The 18,984-nt window shown below is 55.8% G+C and overlaps 1 protein-coding gene across 1 annotated transcript in view; it reads right to left on the reverse strand.

The window, feature by feature from the left end:
• Positions 1-1,338: 1,338 nt before the first annotated feature.
• ITGA3 (integrin subunit alpha 3) overlaps positions 1,339-18,984 on the reverse strand; it is a 29,508-nt gene continuing 11,862 nt past the window's right edge. The window contains 22 exon segments of the mRNA XM_036033771.1: positions 1,339-2,696; positions 3,415-3,555; positions 3,938-4,063; positions 7,465-7,563; positions 8,774-8,887; positions 9,603-9,725; positions 9,924-10,106; positions 10,262-10,364; positions 11,131-11,208; positions 11,322-11,401; positions 12,008-12,076; positions 12,320-12,467; positions 12,800-12,897; positions 12,988-13,137; positions 13,709-13,845; positions 13,922-13,989; positions 15,112-15,198; positions 15,365-15,501; positions 15,624-15,712; positions 17,321-17,517; positions 17,976-18,183; positions 18,541-18,627. Of these exon segments, the coding sequence (XP_035889664.1) occupies positions 3,445-3,555; positions 3,938-4,063; positions 7,465-7,563; positions 8,774-8,887; positions 9,603-9,725; positions 9,924-10,106; positions 10,262-10,364; positions 11,131-11,208; positions 11,322-11,401; positions 12,008-12,076; positions 12,320-12,467; positions 12,800-12,897; positions 12,988-13,137; positions 13,709-13,845; positions 13,922-13,989; positions 15,112-15,198; positions 15,365-15,501; positions 15,624-15,712; positions 17,321-17,517; positions 17,976-18,183; positions 18,541-18,627 (2,492 nt within the window). The 3' untranslated portion in view covers positions 1,339-2,696; positions 3,415-3,444.

Raw genomic sequence — 18,984 nt, forward strand, 5'->3', positions numbered from 1 at the left:
GTACGTGCGTGTGTGACAGTGTGCTCATCCACACAGCTGCTCATGGGAGACCGGGGCTGGGCCTCTGAGGCTGGCCAGAGGGATATATATAGATCTCACCTTTTTCTTAAGAGAAGGTGGCTGGGAAGAACTGGACGGAGCTGGCGCAGCCAGAGCTGGACTTTGATGACCTACATGTAGTGTTGTTGCTGACCGAGTGAGTAACACAGATTCTGGAAAACAGACCGAGACCTGCTATGACTGGTTTTGAGAGCTCTGGGTGGGGGCTGAGGTTTTCCTTCCCTAGGGGAGCTGGGCCTTCCACCGTCAGCCAACCCGGGAAGGAGCAGATTCCAGCACGGCAAGAGGAGTGGGCCGCTGGGCCCATGACTCTGTGCAAGGTGGGTTCTCCTGAAGGGGGGAGAGTGCAGGCAGCGGCCACATCGAGGAGGGCTGGGAGATACCCAGGCAGACAGCAGGAGCAGCTCCCGGGAGACTGGCCTGGGTCTGCGGGCTCTCTCGGAGCAGCTTAATTGAAGACCTGTCTCTAGACGTCTCTGGGTAATAAAATCTTGCCAAAGGTCACAGCCTTGGGGAAAATTAACAGAAGGACCTGCTACCACTGTTTAGGATGAAGTCATGGGAATAGCAGCCCTGCCCCATTCCCTAGGCCTGGAGGGGACAACCTCAGCACAGAGGAGGAAATGGAGGGCTTGAGCCAATGCTGGGGGGTGGGGGGTGGCTCCGTGGGCTCACAACTGAGGCTCCCCTGCGGGAGTTCCCCGGGGACTAGGGCTCCAGGCACTCCGGCCTGGAGGCTGGGGAACAGAACTATGACCTTTGGGACCTTCCATCTAGAGTCACTTGGTCACCTTATGATTAACTATCTACTCACCAGGATACCTGTAGGTGGTGGCGGAAAATGTGAGGCAGAAGAGCAGGTTCTTACCAGAATTCAGCCCCCAGGCTGGGACTCTCGGCTGCCCACCCCTGCACCCAGTCTCCCTCCCCCGCTATGTAGAACTCCTCTTCCCGACCCGGCATATCACCCTCTCCCCTCCCCCTTCCCCAGAGCCAGCTCGCTGGCCACGGAGAAGCCACTTTTGATTCCATCCAGTCTACTCAGGTCTCTCCCCTCATCCCATGTTCTGCATTTCAGTTCCGTCTATGACCAGCCCTGGGACTGGGGCCTCCCTGAGGGCAGGGACCAGGATCTGCGCCCTAGATCTCCACCCTCCCCAGCTCCCAGCGCCGCCCCCCCCCCCCGCATCAGGCTTTGTCCACCTGGGGCTCGTTATCCTTCAGAACGAGCGAGGCTGGTGAGGGGCGCAGGGGTGGAGGCAGATGCAGTGCGTACAAACAAACGGGGGGCTGTTTATTGGCTGATGTGAGAAGCCTATATACAAAGAAGGCACGAGGGGGGGAGGGAGCTCCCCTGCTACAGTACCGTGGAAGGGGCAGGAGGCCCGCCAGCAGGCAGCGGGCAGGAGAGGGTTTCTGGAACCAGCTTCAACGTCTAGAATGGGCCTCGGGACTCTGCCCATTGGGGAGAAGGCAGAGCCAGTTGGTGATGAAAGCCAAGGACAGCCAAGAATCCCACTTCTAGGCTTCTAACCCGTGGTCAGTGGGGAGAGAGTGGAATTTGGCCAACGGGGCAGGGACAGGGCTCCCTCCCTGTCCTACATTCAAGTGTCGCTCCCTCTGCGGTCTCCTGGGGGTCTCTCCAGGCCCTCCAGAGGCCAGGAGGATAGTGGTAGGTGAGCAGTGGTATTTCTGCTGTGTCCTTCCAACATCTCCTCAGCCCAGGACCGGTCCCCTCCTCTGCTGAGGATTCCACTGCGCTCCCAGGGCGGCGTGCCCCGGCTGTCCCGCGGTTTGCTCCTTTAGGCTGCATTCCCCATTAGTGCATGCTATGGCTGCGGACAGAGGCTTCGCGGCGATCCATGGCACAAAGCCGCCCTGGGGGCCTTCTTCCTAGTTCATTCTGCTCTCAAGTCTGAGCAGGCCAGGTCCCGGACAAACTCAGGCAGACCCCCACCCCTGTCCTCCGGCACAGGTGCCGGGAACTGCAGCTGGAGGCCTGGAGGGCTCTTCCGTGTCAGTAGTTTCATCCCGAGAGCAGAGTCCATCCAGTGACTGTGGCTCAAGACGGGGCCAGTGTAAATGGGGGAGGTGTCACCACTTCGGAGGCCTTTTCCTCCTGGCTCCTCTGGCAGAGGCCCTTTGGCTTGGTTTTGGCATAGGCAACGGCGGGGACACGCATGTCCACACACCATCCGTGGGGCACGAGCGCAGTCCACAAAGACTGGGACCCACATTTGTCCACACGTGTCCGGCACACGGGGCTGCGGTATGCTCGGCATAGCGAGGGCCACGGCCCCAGCCCTCCTGCAGGGGGAAGCCCATGGCCAGGGGGGCATGTGCATGTACTCGGAGAGGTGTGTACGCCGGAACCTACCGGTGCCAGCCAAAGGCAGTGGCCCCGTGGGCTGTTGGGGCATAACTCATGATAAACAGAAGAAGGGGACACTGGGGGTGCAGGGGTGGGATCTGGGAGGACATCAGTAGTATTGATCCCATGTCTGCCAGCTGGTCACCCAGTGCTTCTTGGGGGGCAGGGTCCCCCCCGGAGGTGGGTAGCGTTCCTCCTCCCGGATCCGCACCGCGTGGTACTTGGGCATGATCTGGTAATAGCGGGTCCGCTTAAAGAAGTCACACTGGAGGTGGGGGGAGAAGGGGAAAGACATCAGCGTCTGGCTCTGGAGTGGGTTGGAAGATAAGCCCCGCCCCCAGAGGTCCTCAAAGCCAGGACCTCTGATGCAGACACACGCCTGAGACAGAGGATGAGGTTCCGCACGCCAGTCCCCAGAGGAAGGAGGAGCTGAGGAAGGCCGAGAGGAGACGGGGAAGCGGGTGGAGGTAGGGGCAGCCGCTGAGGTGGCTGATGGGATGGCGAGGGTGGGTGGTGATCTATCCGGACCTGTGTGGGGAGGGGTCGGTTTCACCCTGGTGGGGGTTCACCCTGGCGGGGGGTCCCAGGAGGAAGGACTCTACGAGTCCCCTCCTTCTCTGGAGGTGGGAATGGGGGTGTAGAAGCACTCCAGAAATTTGCCTTGTGAATGACAGAGACGGGGTCTAGCCTTAGTCCTGACACTTTTCCAGTTCCCAGAAAGCATGGGGAGGGTTTTATGGCTGCCTGTGGGGGTCCTAAGTCCTTGAGGAGCTCCGTGGGGAGGCTGGTCAGAGAGGACACCCCGAGCTCGCAGGGTGTGGAGGGGAAGCAGACGGAGCGGCCTGCTCTTTGGGGTGGTGGTGCTCTCTGGGGACAGAGCGAGGTGCAGAGAGGTCCCATGAAGGAGGAGGAGCAGACAGGACAGAGTGAGAGGCCCCGGCCAGCTGGGGGGCTCAGGAAAGAGGGCCCGGAGGCCACGTTACCCAGGTGGGATGGGGGCAGGGGCCGCCCCCTCAGTAGTCCTCCGTCAGCCTCTCTGTCTCTGACGGCTGGCTCTTCATCTCCGCCTTCTGCCTCTTAGCTTCATACAGGGCGCGAGTGCGGGCTCGCTTGAAGAAGCCGCACTACGGAGGGGAGGAGGCGGGGAGGGGCCATCAGGGGGAGATGCTGGGGGGTCCTTGCCAGCAACACTCATGGACTGGGGCTTAGAGTTGGGGAGCCTGGAGGCCTGGGTTCCAGGCCCCAGATGGGTGGTGTGGCCAGGAGCCAGAGTTCCTGGATTCCCCATTCCAGCCTGCTGGTCCCCCCATCAACCCGGGCAGAAGCATCCCAGTGGGTGAGGTGACGATGGGCAGGGGGTGAGACTAAAAGCTGGGGAGAAGGTGGGAGGGCATGGGAGAAGGGTGGGGGAGGGTGGATATGAGGAATGGGAGGAAGGGCGAGTGGCTGAGGGTCTGCCGGCAGGAGGTCCCAAAGCAGGAGTCCAGGCAGGGGCTGGGTCCTGACCTTCCACAGCAGGAGGATGATGATCCCCAGCAGCAGCAGCCCGGCGCCCACAGACACAAGCACCAGCCACAGCTCGATCTCAGCGGGCAGCTCCTCCACCAGCTCAGAGTCAATGTCCACCGAGAACTGGAGAGGGTGAGAAGAGGCTCAGCCCTGTGTCTGCCACCGGAGACCCCACGCTCTTCCTTCCTGTCCCGGCCTGGTCTCCAACGCTGCCGTTTGACCTGCCGCCAGTAGGCGGTACTCAGGGACTGGAAAGGGCGCCTGTCTGACCACTGGCAGCAGTAGATCAATCCATCCTCTGTTTCTCCGAAGGAGCAGCCTCAGACCCGAGAGGCAGCCTGGAGCCTGGCTTTGTGACCCACACACCCAGGACTGGGTACCAGCTCCACTCCTGACCAGCTGTGTGACCTCGAACAAGTAACTTCACCTCTCTGAATCTCCACTTCATGGTCTCTGATAAGAAGATCATAATGCCTGCTTCATAATATGTAACTGAGTGGCCAAAAGCATGTGTTCTGGAGCCAGACTATCTGTGTTCAAGTCCCAGCTGTGCAATTCACTAGCTGTGTTTCCTTGGGTAAATTGCTTCACCTCTCTGTTCATCTGTAAAAGGGGGACTTGTATAATAATACCTACCTAGTAGGTTGCTGGGAGGATTAAATGATTTAACATGAGTGAACTGCTTTGAGCAATGCCTGGAGCACAGCAAGTGGTCCATAAATATTTACGAGAAAATAAAGAACACATAATGTATAGCACTACTTTTTTTCTTCCTCTACAATGGAGATATATATGAAATATATTTATATGGTTCTTGTATTATGATGTACTTTATATACAGACAGAAAGTTTTTCCTGACTAGTCATGATCATTTCTTTAAAATTACTTTGATTGCTATTTCATAAAATACAGACGTTCGCCCTGGCTGGTGTGGCTCAGTGGATTGATCGCGGGCCTGCGAACAAAGGGCTGCTGGTTTAATTCCCAATCAGGGCACGAGCCAGGGTTTCAGGCCAGGTCCCTGGTAGGTGGGGCGTGAGAGGCCCTTTGGAATCAAACTGGTGACCCTTTGGTTCACAGGCCAGCTCTCAATCCACTGAGCCACACCGGCCAGCGCTAAAATACAAATACATTAAAGAAAATCAGATTGCTAGTAATTTTACTCCTGAGAAATAACTATCTTCAACATATTAGTGAATCTCTCTCCATATTTTTTTTAAAGATTTTATTTATTTTATTTTTAGACAGAGGGAGGGAGGGAGAAAGAGAGGGAAACATGGAATCAATCGGTTGCCTCTCACATGCCCCCTGCTGGGGACCTGTCCCGCAACCCAGGCATGTGCCCTGACTGGGAATCGAACCACGACCTTTGTTTGCAGGCTGGTGCTCAGTCCACTGAGCCACACCAGCCAGGGCTCTCTCCATATTTTTAATGCATATGTTAAATATATACTTTTTTCTTCCACATAAATGGGATCTATGTACACTGCACACGCTGTTCGGCAACCTGCTTCCCTTTTCACTTAATATCATTATCTCTGGATGCCAATTAATAAAGGCCAACCTAATCTCTTCTGCTATCTGTATAGTCACTTAGATATGTACCATAATTTATTGAACCAATCCACTGAAAAACACTTACATTGTTTCCAACTTTATGCCATTATAAAAATTTTGAAATATCCCCATATATTTATATTTATGTTCACATACTTGTCCTATTAGCTCCTTAAGGTACACTGTCATGTGCTGGTCAAAGGAAATGGGCATCTGAAATGTTAACAGATATTGACAAATTCGTCTCCAAAAAGAATCCATCAACATACACTCCAATCAAAAGCATTTCTTCCCGCCTCATCAGCACCAGACGGCATCATTCTCTCTCATATTTGCCAGCCTGACAGGATAAAAAAGTCTTGCTGCTGTCATTTTTATTTCTTTGCTATTAGTGATACGTTTGTGTTTTGCAATAGGTGCGATGTCTGTTTGTTTTTATGTTGCCCTTTGTGTGTGAAACACGCATCCATACTTTGCCCTAGGTGCTGCAGATGTTTTAAGAAGCAGCGCATCACGTGCCCTGTGTCCTGTGGGTCTCCTCACTGCCTCTACGCTGTCCAGGCATGCTGCGTGTGCGTGCGAGTCACGTTCTTACACTTTGCAGATATTTATTACGTTTTTTACAAATTGAAGGTGGGTGGCAACCCTGCCTCTGGAGGTCTCTCAGCACCATGTCTCCAACAGGCTCTGAAGACAGTTACCATTTTTAGCAATAAAGTAGTTTTTAATTAAGGCAGGTACATTGTGTTTTTGGATACAATGCTAGTGCACCCTGAGTGGATTGCAGAACCGTGTAAACAGGACTTTTCTGTGCCCTGGGAAGCCAAAATATTCGTGTGGCTCCCTTGATCATGCTTTATCTATCTCACTTTACTTGCTTTATGGGGGTGGTCCGGGACGGAACCTGCAGCGTCTCCAAGGAGTGTCTGCATCTAGCTCTAAAATTTCATCTAGTCTCGTTTTTCACATTTTCCCTTTGGGACTTCTGGGTTTGGTAAAGGAACTCCCTCTCCACATAATTAAAGATTATCATTAAATTGCTTTCTGAATTTTCTTCTGGTATATTAAGTTTTATTCCCTATGTTAAATATTTAATCCAATTCAAAGGTACTTTTGTTTATGGTGTGAGGTAGGGGTTTATCTTTACCTTCCAAATGTGTTCCCCTATCACGACTTAATAATCCAGCTTTCTCTACTGATTAAAAATGCTATCTGTAGCCCTGGAGGCTGTGGCTCAGTGGATTGAGTGCCAGCCTGTGAACTAAAGGATCGCTGGTTCGATTCCTAGTTGGGGCACATGCCTGGGTTGCGGGCCAGGTCCTGGGTTGGGGGTGGGCACGAGAGGCAACTGCACATCGATATTTCTCTCCCTCTATTTCTCCCTCCCTTCCCCTCTCTCTAAAAATAAATAAATAAAAATTTTAAATACCATCTGTATAATAAAATTTCTATACTGTTCCATCAGTCTTTCTGGCCCTTCCTCCAGTACCTTATTTTAGGAAATGTACCACAACCTATTTAACCAACCTTCCATTCGTCCTCTGTATGTAGTTCCCATATATCTACATTTACATCCTTTTCACGACAAATTATTGGCAACTTTTTCATATGTATTCTTCCAGATATAACTCAGAATCAAGTTCGGGAAGTTTTTTTCAAGTTGCCATGGAGACAGGACATCTCATGAAGATGTCATGTGGATCAAATTCGGCTCAAGCAGAGGTTCTCAACCATGGCTGCCCATTAGGGTCGGCGTAAGAGAAGCTTTGAAACAAGCCAACAATACTGGATCCCAGCTCCACAGACTCAGATTTCATCGCTCAGGGTTGTGGTCCAGACACCAGAAGTCCTCCAGAGGATCCCAATGTGCTGCCAAGGTTGAGAACCACGTGGCTGTAGCGTGTGAAAGTGCTCCAAACAGATGCCCTGCGCTCCCTTGCCCCGGCCAGCTGACACGCTCACTCACCGGCACGGTCTTGTTCTCCATGTTGATGGTGGGGATGCTGGTTCGGAGGAACAGCGTGGCCCAGCTGGCTACCCTGACTCGGTCGAAGTCTCTGTAGTCCTGGAGGGCAAAGGGGTGGGTCAAAAAAAGCAGCTGAGCCTCCCTCCCAGCCTCAGCTTCCCATCCCTCAGGGAACCCTCCCACCACACCGCATCCTTAAGCAGCATCCCAAAAGATCTGACACCCAGACCTCCCCGCACACAAATGCACAGCATTCGTTCATTTGCACATCGGATCCTGTGTCGGATGCTGAGGACAACAGACACAATGAAGGTCACAGTCTAGGTCAGGTGTGTGGGCTAAATCTGGCCTACCACCTGCTTTTTAAAAAAATTTTATTGATTTGAGAGAGACAGAGAAAGAGTGATTTGCTGTCCCACTTACGTATGCATTCATTGGCTGATACGTGTATATGCCTGATGAGGGATTGAACCCGAAACCTTGGCGTGTCAGGACGATGCTCTAACCAACTGAGCTACCAGGCCAGGGGCCACCTCCTTTTGTAAATAAAGTATTTTGAGCACACAGCCACGCCCAATCATTGACTACAGTCTATGGCAGCTTTGTGCTACAATGGCAGAACAGAGCAGTTGCAACAGAAACTGTACGGCCCACAGAGCTGAAGATGCTTATAATCTAGGAGGAGAGATCATTTTCAGCTAGAAAAGACCTCACTGGTGGGGAAGCACCTTAGGGAGACATTTAAAGCTGAACAGGAGCCCTGGCTGGTGTGGCTCAGTACACTGAGTGCCAGCCTGCAAACCAAAGGGTCGCCGGCTCAATTCCCAGTCAGGGCACATGCGTGGGTTGCGGGTCAGGTCCCCAGGTGCGGGTGTGCGAGAGGTAACCACACATGGATGTTTCTCTCCTTCTCTTTCTCCCTCCCTTCCCCTCTCTCTAAAAATAAACAAATATCTTTTTTAAAAAAGCCGAATAGGAGTTTGCATGGAGAGATAAGAGAGGGGGACCTGGCATTCCAGGGGGAAGGAGCCGCATGTCAGAGGCACAGGTGGGAAAGCCGTGGACACATGCAGAACAAGGGACACGTGGGAGAAGGTCATTCTGTCTGCAGGCAAACATGTCACGTCCGCACACAGGTGCACAGACTAACACAGCATGAGTGACAGGTGTGTAACTGGTCACACATAAAACACAGTGCTGTCCCTCACACACACACACACACACACACGAGACCTTGCTGTGGCCCTGGCCCCACCCTCTCCCCGCTGTCTTCTCCACCAGGGTGGAGACCTCCCAACCCGGCACTGACCTCGATGAAGGTGCTGTTCCACACTCGGGCCTGCACGGTCACGTTGGTGGTGACGGGGGCGTCGGGGATGGGGCACTCCAGCCACACGCAGCGGGCGTGGGCACTGCCGCAGCTCTGAGGCGGGCGAGGAACACGGCGCGTGAGACAGGCCGGGCCTCTGGATTCCTCACGCTTCGCCCCTTGCCTCTGATGCCTCCCCTGGCTTCGTCTCACCCAGGGGTGACTCCAGGGAGCCCGACCGCATCTCTTCAGCTCAGCCACATGCCCCGCCCCCCATACTTACACACGTGAGGCACCTTCTTTGGGTCAAGTACATACAGATGCCAGGGATGCGGATAACATAACATCTGACCCCTGCTCGTGGACCCAATCCACAACATCCCCTTCCCAGGCCCCTCCCCTGCTGGGCCCGTGTTCATGCCAGTTCCCTCCACCTAGGACATGGACTGACGGCTACCTCTCCACCCGGCTAGGCCTCAGCTTACTTCCCAGGCCTCTTTCTGGCTTGCCCTGTCCTGCTCTTTCCACTCCCCAGCCCTAATGTTCAAGGCTTTGAACAGCTGTATCACCCCAATGGGTTGGGGCTCCTGCTGGGAACAGAGCCCGTGTCGCCTCCTTTGGTCCACTGTATTGGCTGCTCCCCAGGGCAAGGGCACTGAGGTTCCCTCTGAGGACAGGAGGTGAGCCTGCCCATGCTGGCTGGGGGTTCCCGAGGGCAGGAGGCACATCCCTTCATCAGACTGGGGTCTTCTGGTGAGCAGCCCCTAACCCCGAGCTTTGCATGCCTCCTGAGCGTGCGGACGTCATCCTCTCCAGCCAGGCCACTCACCAGCTGGGTCTCAGACTTGGCTTTTTTGGCAGCAGCCAGAGTAACAGGTGGGGGGCCCTGGCCTCCCCCTGGGTCCAGCTGTCGCCGCCTGCGCTGTGGAGATGACTGTCTGTCCCCAGGGACCTGAAGAGAGAAGAGGAGCTTTGCTGGGAGGAGGGAACGAGAGCAGAGGGGAGGAGAGAAAGAAAGGGCAAGGGGAGAGGCAGGTTCCCTAAGGGTGTGAGGGGAGGGATGGAAGACACTGGCCTTTCTGCCTTGTAGCATGCAAATGAGATACAATGCAAATGAGATGCAAATGAAAGATCCCTGTGGTGTCCTTACAGAGAGAGTGAGGTTGAGAGGGTTAATGAGGTCTCCTGGTGGTCTGCAGGGCCAGGACCCATTGCCTTGGACGGTGATCTCCGTGGGGTACAGCAGCCACTTGCCATTGGCGACTTCATAGGGCCACTCCAGCCCTAGGACCAGGGTCCCCAGGGATGCCAGCCCATCTCCCATTGGGCCCACCTGTGGGCACAAGGGGTGTCAAGGCTACTGTCTCATAGAAAACCACCTCCATCTCACCAGCCCCCAACCTCACAACCTGAGACCCCAGACCCAGAAAGAACACCCCATCACCCTTCCCAGGAGTCTCCAGCCCAGTCTTCCAGCGGTCCCCTTACCTGGAACTCATACTTGAGGGGGCTTCCCACGTCCTCCACAGTTTTCATGCCAGACTCACCCATCACTGTTCCCCCAAAGTAGCTTTGTAGCCGGTGACTCACCCTACAGTAAGAAAGACTCGGGAGTCACAGGAAACAGGGGGGGCTCTGGCAGAGGGGTGGGCACCGTAGCTGGTTAACTGCCTCTGACACCAGGCAGACCTGAGATAGATCCCGGCCCCACCATAGCTGTGCGGCCCCAAGCAAGCTGTTTATCCATTTTGAGCCTCAGCTTCCTCTCTGTTAAAGGGATTTAGCCCTGGCTGGCGTAGCTCAGTGGATTGAGCTTGAGCCTGCGAACCAAAGGGTTGCTGGTTTGATTCCTAGTCGGGGCACATGCCTGGGTTGCGGGCCAGGTCCCCAGTATGGGGTGGTGCATGGGAAGCAAACACACATCGGTGTTTCTCTCCCTCTCTTTCTCCTTCCCTTCCCCTCTCTCTAAAAATAAATAAATAAAATCTTTTAGAAAAGGGGTTTAATAATCATTGCTATATCGTGGGCTGTTGTAAAAAGTCAAGGAGAGGATGTATGTAAAATCCTTAGCACAATGAGCGGCCAAGAGATGGCAGCTCCACACTAACACTGCACTCCCCAGAGTGGCCGATTCCCCCACTGCTGCCAGCTTCACAGGGGGAACGAGAATAACAGTAATGACAGTGGTGGTTGTCGTTCTGGGGAGGGATGACCCAGGGGAAGTGCAGGCCTAAGGACACCAGGCCAAGGGAGGTGTGTCAGAGAAGCCTGGGAGATCCCATGAGGACAGGGAGGCCCTAGCTCAGGAGGAGCAGACTGGCGGGGTGGGGGGTGGGGGGTGGGGGTGGGGTACCCACATGCTGAGTGAGGCCTGGAGCGTGTAGTCCACCAGCAGAGTCAGGGTCATGGGCCGCAGGTCGTCCTGGTGACTGGACCTGGGAAGGAAGTGCAGGGAGTCGGTAAGGAGATGCGGCAGCCGAGGCTGGGACTGGGGGAGGCCCCAGGACACCTCAGCCCCAACACAGACTGGCTTTGCAAAGTCACTTACGTGGAGAGCTGCAGCTGCGCCTGGAGTTCCCTTGTGTGCAGGGTCACCCCAGTGACCTCAAAGGCGATGAGCAGCTCCATCTGCCATGAGGGCCAGTGAGGTCGGGAGGGGTGTTTGGGGCCAGGCAGGGGTGAAGCCATGGGGCGGGGGGTGCTGAGTACTATGCTAGAGAGTTGGTTCTCTGGCCTCCTCTCCCCGCCCCATTCTGGGTGAGGGGTCTCCACCTCCCCACCCATCTCCATTGTTTTACCTCCCGGGTCTCCTCTTTGCTTCCCTCTCCCCCTTCTCTGTCAATAACAACTTTACTACTTTTGAGCTGTGTGACCTTAAGCAAGTCACTACAACTTTCTAAGCCTGTTTCCTTTCTGTAAAACAGCATCTACCACCTCAGAAGGTTGTGAGAATTATATCATAGAAGAAGCAAAGTGCTGGGCTTGGGGTGTGGCATATAGTAGGTGCTCAGCAAAACTGGCTCCTTACCTCTACCTCCTCTCGCTTTGTGTCTTTGTGCATTGCTCCCTAGCAGCTGCAGTTTTCTCCCTCTCTGGATCTCTCCCCACCCCTTACTTTACCTCCTCCTCCTCTCCCACCCACTCTGACTCTTTGTTTCAAGGAAAGCCAGGAAGCAGGCAGGCAGGCAGAAGCAAGAAGAATAAGTAGTCTGGGTGGGCGTGGCCAGGGCTTACCCTCTGGTTCTGTTTGAAGGGATTCCCCAGCTCACAGAGGATGGTCTCGTTGGCCTGGCAAGTTCCAGCCTGAGGAAAGAAGATAATCAGGTCTGGGTGGTCAGAGTAGAGCTTGACCCTCCCCTTCCCTTTGGCTCGGGGTCTGTCTGAAGCCCCAGATGCTTGAGAACAGGATTCCCCTAGCACCAGAGATGCCGTAGGCACCTGAGGGGCCCAGGCCAGAGAAGAGGGGCCACAAGACAAATGACAACGCTGTAAATAACACGCATACAAGGACGCAAATGCGCGGCAGAGCCCGGGCTGGGCACTCACAGGGCGCACTGAGGACAGCAGCAGGGAGGGGGGAACTGCCAGGGTGAGCAGCGCCTCGTGGGCATCTTCCCCAAGCCGCTCCGAGCTTCGGGTGTTGGTCACGTTGATGCTCAGAAGCAGTCTCCTGAGGTCTTTACTGTACTGGAGCCTGGAAAGGGAGGAGCCAAGGACTGAGCCCAAAGCCCCGCCCCGGACCCGCCCCTCGGGTCTACTAGGTCAGGAAAGCCCCTTCTCTAGACACCCAGGCCTCACCCTCTAGTCCCACCTAGTGAAAAAATAAACAAAAACCACTTTGTAGTCAGTGAAGGTCAGCCTCACACATTCTACCTGGTCAATAAAAGTCCAGCCTCTTAGACTCGCCTCTTTCTGAGGCCCCCCCCACTCTCAATGAAGCCCCACCCCTCAGATCTCCGCCCCTCAATTCCCATTAGCCAATGAAGGCCTCCCACCCTTGGCCAATCGGTGCGGCCCGGAGTGCACCTGCTCAGCTGCTGCCCCTGCTCCGACACGAAGGCCGCCTGCATCTGCAAGTTGCTGTCGCACTTGTTGTCCTGCCCGCACTCCTTCTGGAACTGGACCTGGGGTGGCCAGTGGTGTGAGGAGCGCACCACCCACAGCACCTTCTCCTCCCACAGCCCTTCCGGCCCGGCCCTGCTGGTCCCACCCACCTCGGTGTGGTTCTCCAGAGCCTGTGCCTGGTTGAGGACTGGGTAAGCGTCCAGGGACCGCAGCCCCAGCCGGGGGCGCTCCGGCAAATGCAGGGGTAAAGAGTAGTTCATGGAGATAACGATGGGATGGAGTTTGTCGCGGATGTTGTCCTGGGAAAGACGCAAGCTGAGCCATTATCTGCCCTGCCCTCCCTGCCCAGTTGAAACCTCACACCATCCTGAGGCCCCAGGGAAAAGCCTAGGTCTCCCCTCCACCTCGAAAGCCACCCAGTATGGCTGAACCTCCTCTTGTCCTATTACCAAATTGACCCCCTTCCTACCACCTTGATCGACAAGTGAGGAGATGGAGCTCGTCCTCCCCAGAGATCTTTTTGAAGAGGTTCGAGTCCCCCTTCATCCCAGGGATCTGCAGGTTGAACTCTCCCTGTCCACTCTGATGTCCCAGAGAGTGGCTAAGCTTGCCCCCCACTCTTGGACCCCTTTCCCCCAGAGCTGAGCTGAGTCTCACAGCCCTCACTCTTCTCAGAGGTGAGGGGACCTTTGGCCCCATCCCCACTCCAAGGGTCTCTCCTCTACCACATGCTGGATGCCGTGCACTGTCCCCCTCGAGACCTGTGGCCTTCCAGGCAACCTCCCCCATCGCTGTCACCGGGGAGACTCCAGTCCCTCGCCCTTGACCCGGGGGGGAGCTGGCTATGCCTTGGAGGGATGGCTCGCTCACCATCAGGAGCAGCTCTAGCTTCTGGCAGCGCATCTCGGGCATGGAGAAGAGGCCGTGGAGAATGGCCGACTGGCTCTGTGCAAAGCGCAGCCGGGGCGGGCGGCGGTCCCGGTCGGCCTCCAGGGTGTAAGCCAGGGCTGTGGGCGGAGCACAGGGTGGTCAGCCAGTGAGCAGGTGAGCGTGCCCCTCCTCACCCTGCACCCCGGCACTCACTGATGTTTCGCCTGTAGCTGGGGTTCCCGGCACTCTGTTTGTAAGCAAAGCACAGCTCCACCTGCACACTGTTAGGGGTTGGGGGGGGCAGGGGACATACAGGAGGACCTGGTCACAGTGGGATCTGGATATCCAGGCCCTAGCTCTTACTTCTTTTCCTGGGCAAGGGGACACAGGGCCCTTCAGGGGAAAGGCAGGGGCAAAACCGGGGAACCCACAGAACCGGTCTGGGGTGTCCCTGGCTTCTTGCCTCCCCACTCCAGTTAGAGCCACAGAATAGGGAGAGAAGTCACCGGTGGGGAAACCAAGGCCCTGAGAGCAGAAGGAGCTGCCCGAAGCTGTGGCCCAGCCCGGTCTCCGGTCCAGCTCTCCTCTCACCGCCCCTCCGCTCTGCTCTGCCTCCCTCTGCCTTCTGATCCAACCCCCTGGTGCACACGAAGACTTCGAGTCACCGTCTTAGCAACTAACGTGCTTTGAGCATTTAAGGTATACAGGGTGCCATGCTAAGGGCTTTTTGTACATTATCTCATTTAATTACCAAAACAATCCTTCGAATTGGCTATTATTAACTTTGTTTTATAGGCACAGTATCTGTCCTGGCTGGTGTGGCCCAGTGGATTGAGTACCAGCCTGCGAACCAAAGGGTCACTGGTTCAATTCCCAGTCAGGGCACAGGTCTGGTTGCAGGCCAGGTCCCCAGTAGGGGGCGCATGAGAGGCAACCACACATTGATGTTTCTCTTCCTCGCTTCCCCTCTCTCTATAAATAAATAAATAAAATGCTTTTTTTAAAAAAAAAAAGAATCTGAGACTCAGAAAGATTAATCATTTGCTAAAAGTGGCTCTCTTCTTCCCTACATCCTAAGTGTCTCCCTTGTTCCTCCTCCCCTGGGATCTCACCCCCAGAGCCCACCTGTACCCCTACAGCGGGCAAAGCTGTATTTGAAGCAGGAGGTCCAGAGCTCCCCCTCCTAACCACCATGCCCTCCCCCCATTCATCCATTACCTCCTGCAAGGAATTTTGCTTTTTAATGAGGTTGGGTAGGCTGGACAATGCTTACCCCAAGAACCAACCCCCTCATGGTGGGGTACCAGGGGTTGCCAGGGGAGAGGTTTGGGAGCCAGGGCCCCTCCTGGTTCGTCCGTACGTAAAGAGGAATGGGTGGGCAGAGGAAGGACAGAGAGTCTCACCAGGAGGTGGCTGTGCAGAGCGCAGGGTCCAGCACAGACGGCCTGGCCTCCAAGGTCCTGTGCAGGATGTTGATGACAGGCCTGGCCCTGTGGGGAAGACACGCAGACCTCAGCACCTCCTGCCTGCCCCAGGCCAGGCAAGGCTAGGGCTCAGGCTTGCGTGGACCTGGTGGTGAAGGTGGACAGAGACGGGGCTCCACGCAGGCAGGGCTGGAAGAGAGAACGGCCCCTATTCACCGTCGCCTTGGCTCACCGCAGCAGCACGATGCGGTCTGACAGGCTCCCTACTAGCAGGTCTGGGTAGAAGTTCTCATCCACATCCATCTTTCCGCTCAGGGAGTAGCCAAAGGAGGCCAAGCCAGGTAGTCTCAGGTCCTCTCCGTGGATTACCTGGGGGCGGGGGGAAGCACTGAAGACAGGCTCTAGGGCAGCGCTGGGGAGTCAGGACCATGGGGAAGGAGGGGGCGAGTGAGCCAGAAGAGGAGAGGCCCCCAGTCCCCGTCCATTCATACCTGCTGGGGCTGCTGGAGGAGACCCCTGGAGCTGCCATGGTAGATGTACACGGTGCCCAAGCCCTCAAATGGGGCTCCCACGGCAATGTCTGGGGAGCAGAGGCAGAAGGGGGTCACCACAGGGACTGTGGGCCCCCCGTCTCCCCAGCCCTGTGCTCCAGCCACCGAGCCCAGCATGCCCTTGACCTCACCCTGCCAGACGGTACTCACACCATCAGGGAACAGAGCCCTGTGGCTCCGATTAAAACTGGGACCATCGGGCACCCAAAGGCCTCCTTTTATACGTGGAAGAGTGGGTCCAGGAGAGGGAAGTGACCCAGTTACGCAGCAGGTCAGTGTCTCAGGCAGCCCACACCCCAGATTCCTCACCACCGCCTGGTGTTCGTTCTCCCCTATCCCAGTGCCTGCCCTGGCCCCCCCCAGTTTCCCCTGCAAACACCTGGTCCTTCCAGTGTCCTGCACCAGCCGGGGCACAAAGGCAGGTGTCCCTTTGGTGACTGTGCCAGGCGGTTGTCAAGTACTCATCTCGTTTAACCCTCCCAAGGGTGCTGGCTGTGAGTACTGCTGTCCCCACGTTATGGAGGAGGAAACGAACTGGGAAATCCCGAAGCCACACAGCTAGTGAGCAGAGGACAGGCGACGGAAGCCCCTGTCTGTCTCACGTGGGGGGCTGCGATTGTAATCAAAACACTGTAGGGAACTTTACTTGTGAAAATGTCCAGACTTCTAAAATTCTAACCATTATTTCCACACATCAATCCAAAATGTTTTCGCTTCTTAAGCTTTACTCAACTCTTCGTGTGCAGCTTTTGACCTGACGAGGACTAAGTAACCAGAATGCCAAGCTTGTTAAAAAAGTATGCTCGGGAAGAACCCGTAGGTCCTGCGTGGAAGCTGGACGGCGCGTGTCAGAAGGCGCTTTGTTAACCGAACTCTGTCACCTGTTCCGACTCTTTAGCGACTCCATGGCCTCCCCTGGGTTCTCCACTATGTTCCGGGAAACTGAGGATGCCAGAGAAGCGACTTCCCGATAAGCCCAGCGCTCTCATGATAACCAGGCCCGGCCCCGTGATCTGTCCCTCTCTCCAACATGCACGTCTGACTGGTCCCTAAGTGCTGCAGAGTTCTGATGGCTTCCTCTATCCCCAGGGCTCCCACCTTGTCCCAGCCCATACTTTCCCCCACTGATGCACTACACCCTTGATTTTAACACCACAGCCTTGCTCCCCCATCCATCCCACAACCCTTTCCACAATGACCTCTCAGGGTAACAGGGTGCCCAGCTACCAAGCTATCATATCAATATCCTTGCCCCCAGACCCTCTCTGGACACCCCTCTGCTGTTACCCAAACAGAAAGCCCCAGTTCCCCACCCCACACTACCTCCCTAGTCTCATCTCAAACGAGCACCGCACACTCGCTCGATTTGGGCATACCGGGCAAGCACCCCACCCTCATATTGTGCCCCTTCTGCTTGCCTCCGTCGTGCACACTCAGCCCAGCCTTGATGCCCATCAGTAGGTTCACCCCTCACCCACGGACGCTCCCCCTACACACCCTCCTCTCTCTAGCACGTCTGTGAGCGTCTCAGGGCCTGGGCCCCATCCCATCTCCTCTCGGAGCCCTGTCAAGCCTGGCACGCAGCGGGCACTCGGTGGCGGGGGCGGGGTTTGCTGGGAGGGAGTGCTAGCTCATACCCTGGAATCCATCCTGGTTGACGTCACCAATGCTGGCCACGGAGAAGCCAAAGGCGGAGCGACTGGGGCCGTGGAGAAGGAGGTTGGGGTGGGCAGGGAAGGAGGTGCCTGCCTGGTTCATGAAGACGTAGATGGCGCCCCCTACCTCCTTCTTCCGCTCAAAGTAGTAGGGGGCACCCACCAGGAGGTCCTGCCACCTGCACAGGAGAGAAGGAGGGGGAAACGGGAGTGTGAGCTGAGCTTGCAACAGGCAGCGCAACTCCTGTTCAGCAGGCACAGTGTGCCAGGGTGCATGGCTGTACAGGCGGCACCTCTGGCCACAGGTCTTGGGAAAGCCAAGGAAATTCGAGCACGACCATCTAATAGAAAACACAGGGGGGAAGCCACGCAGGTACAGATCACACCCAAACAGCCCACACCCACTCGGGCCATAGAAATGACAGACATAGACAGAGATGCAGGTGCCATGCAACTGACATGCAAGTACCCAGAATCCCACAGAGTCTGACGGCAAATCAACAAGCACAACTGATTTGCAAATCCCCGCAATAGCACGCAAACAAGCACACAAACGCAAGCCTCTGGATCTCTGCCTTGGCAAGCCTGCCCCCCTCACCATTCTCCCTGGCCCCAGAGAACGTGCCTGGATTCTCACCCATCATTGTTCAGGTCTGCCAGGGCAATGGCGCTGCCAAAATAGGCGCCCACCTGTGTGCCCTCCAGCACCTGCCTCCTCCGCAGGTCTCCGCCTACCTCCTGGCTCAGCAAGAAGACTGCACCTATATGCTGGTGCCGCGGGGCACCCGTCACAATGGTGATGTCTGTAGGGTGCAGGATGGCGCTTCCCACCTGCACCGTGTAGCCTGGGATGGGGGGGAAGGTGGTCAATCAATGCCCTAGTAAATGTTGTTGCTTTCTACTCTGGACCCACTCTGGGGGTCGCCACCCCCTGATCCTCTTCTCCTCTATTCTAAGTTGGGCAAACAAGTGACTTCTGGATGCCCATCCCCAGCCCTCTCTGCACACTGGACTGTGAGCTCCATGAGGGCAGGGACTTCGCATCTTGGCGCTCATGAGGTGCTAGTTGAACTAAATACCGCTATTCACACTGGCACCCTGGCCTCACTGTTCCATCAGGCACCGACGGGGAGAGGGCCAGTGTGCCAGGGACTGAGCACCCCCTCCTCTTCCACCCATCGGGCCACCACAACTGGACTCACCAATATAGAGGTTCCCTTGGTCCTCTGGGTCCTTGTAACTGTATTCAGACAAATCCCAGTCCTTCCGCTGAATCATGTAGCTGTTTCCTTCACAAGGATTTGGGGAGAGGGAGCGTAAGTCACCACCCTCTCCTCCACCACGTCCAGGCCCCTCCCCGGAAGAGGATGTTAATGACCTTTTTAAAAATTTGTGAGCACTTTGCCATGTGCAAATCACTTCCTATTTCCTTTAATAAGTTTGTGAGGTAGAATCATGGCCCTTGTTTTGCAGATGAGAACAGTGAGGCTTAGGGACAGGGGGAGCTGGTTGCAGAGACACGGCTGGAATCCGGTCAACCAGGCTCCTGGCTGCTAGGTGACACTTCCCCCAGTCTCGACACCTGAGGCCAGACCTCAGGCCATTATCTCCTCCTGGACCCGCCCGCACATTCGGGCTGCCTCCTG

Source organism: Phyllostomus discolor, chromosome 8 (genome assembly GCF_004126475.2).
Source record: "Phyllostomus discolor isolate MPI-MPIP mPhyDis1 chromosome 8, mPhyDis1.pri.v3, whole genome shotgun sequence".
NCBI classification, from domain to species: domain Eukaryota; kingdom Metazoa; phylum Chordata; class Mammalia; order Chiroptera; family Phyllostomidae; genus Phyllostomus; species Phyllostomus discolor.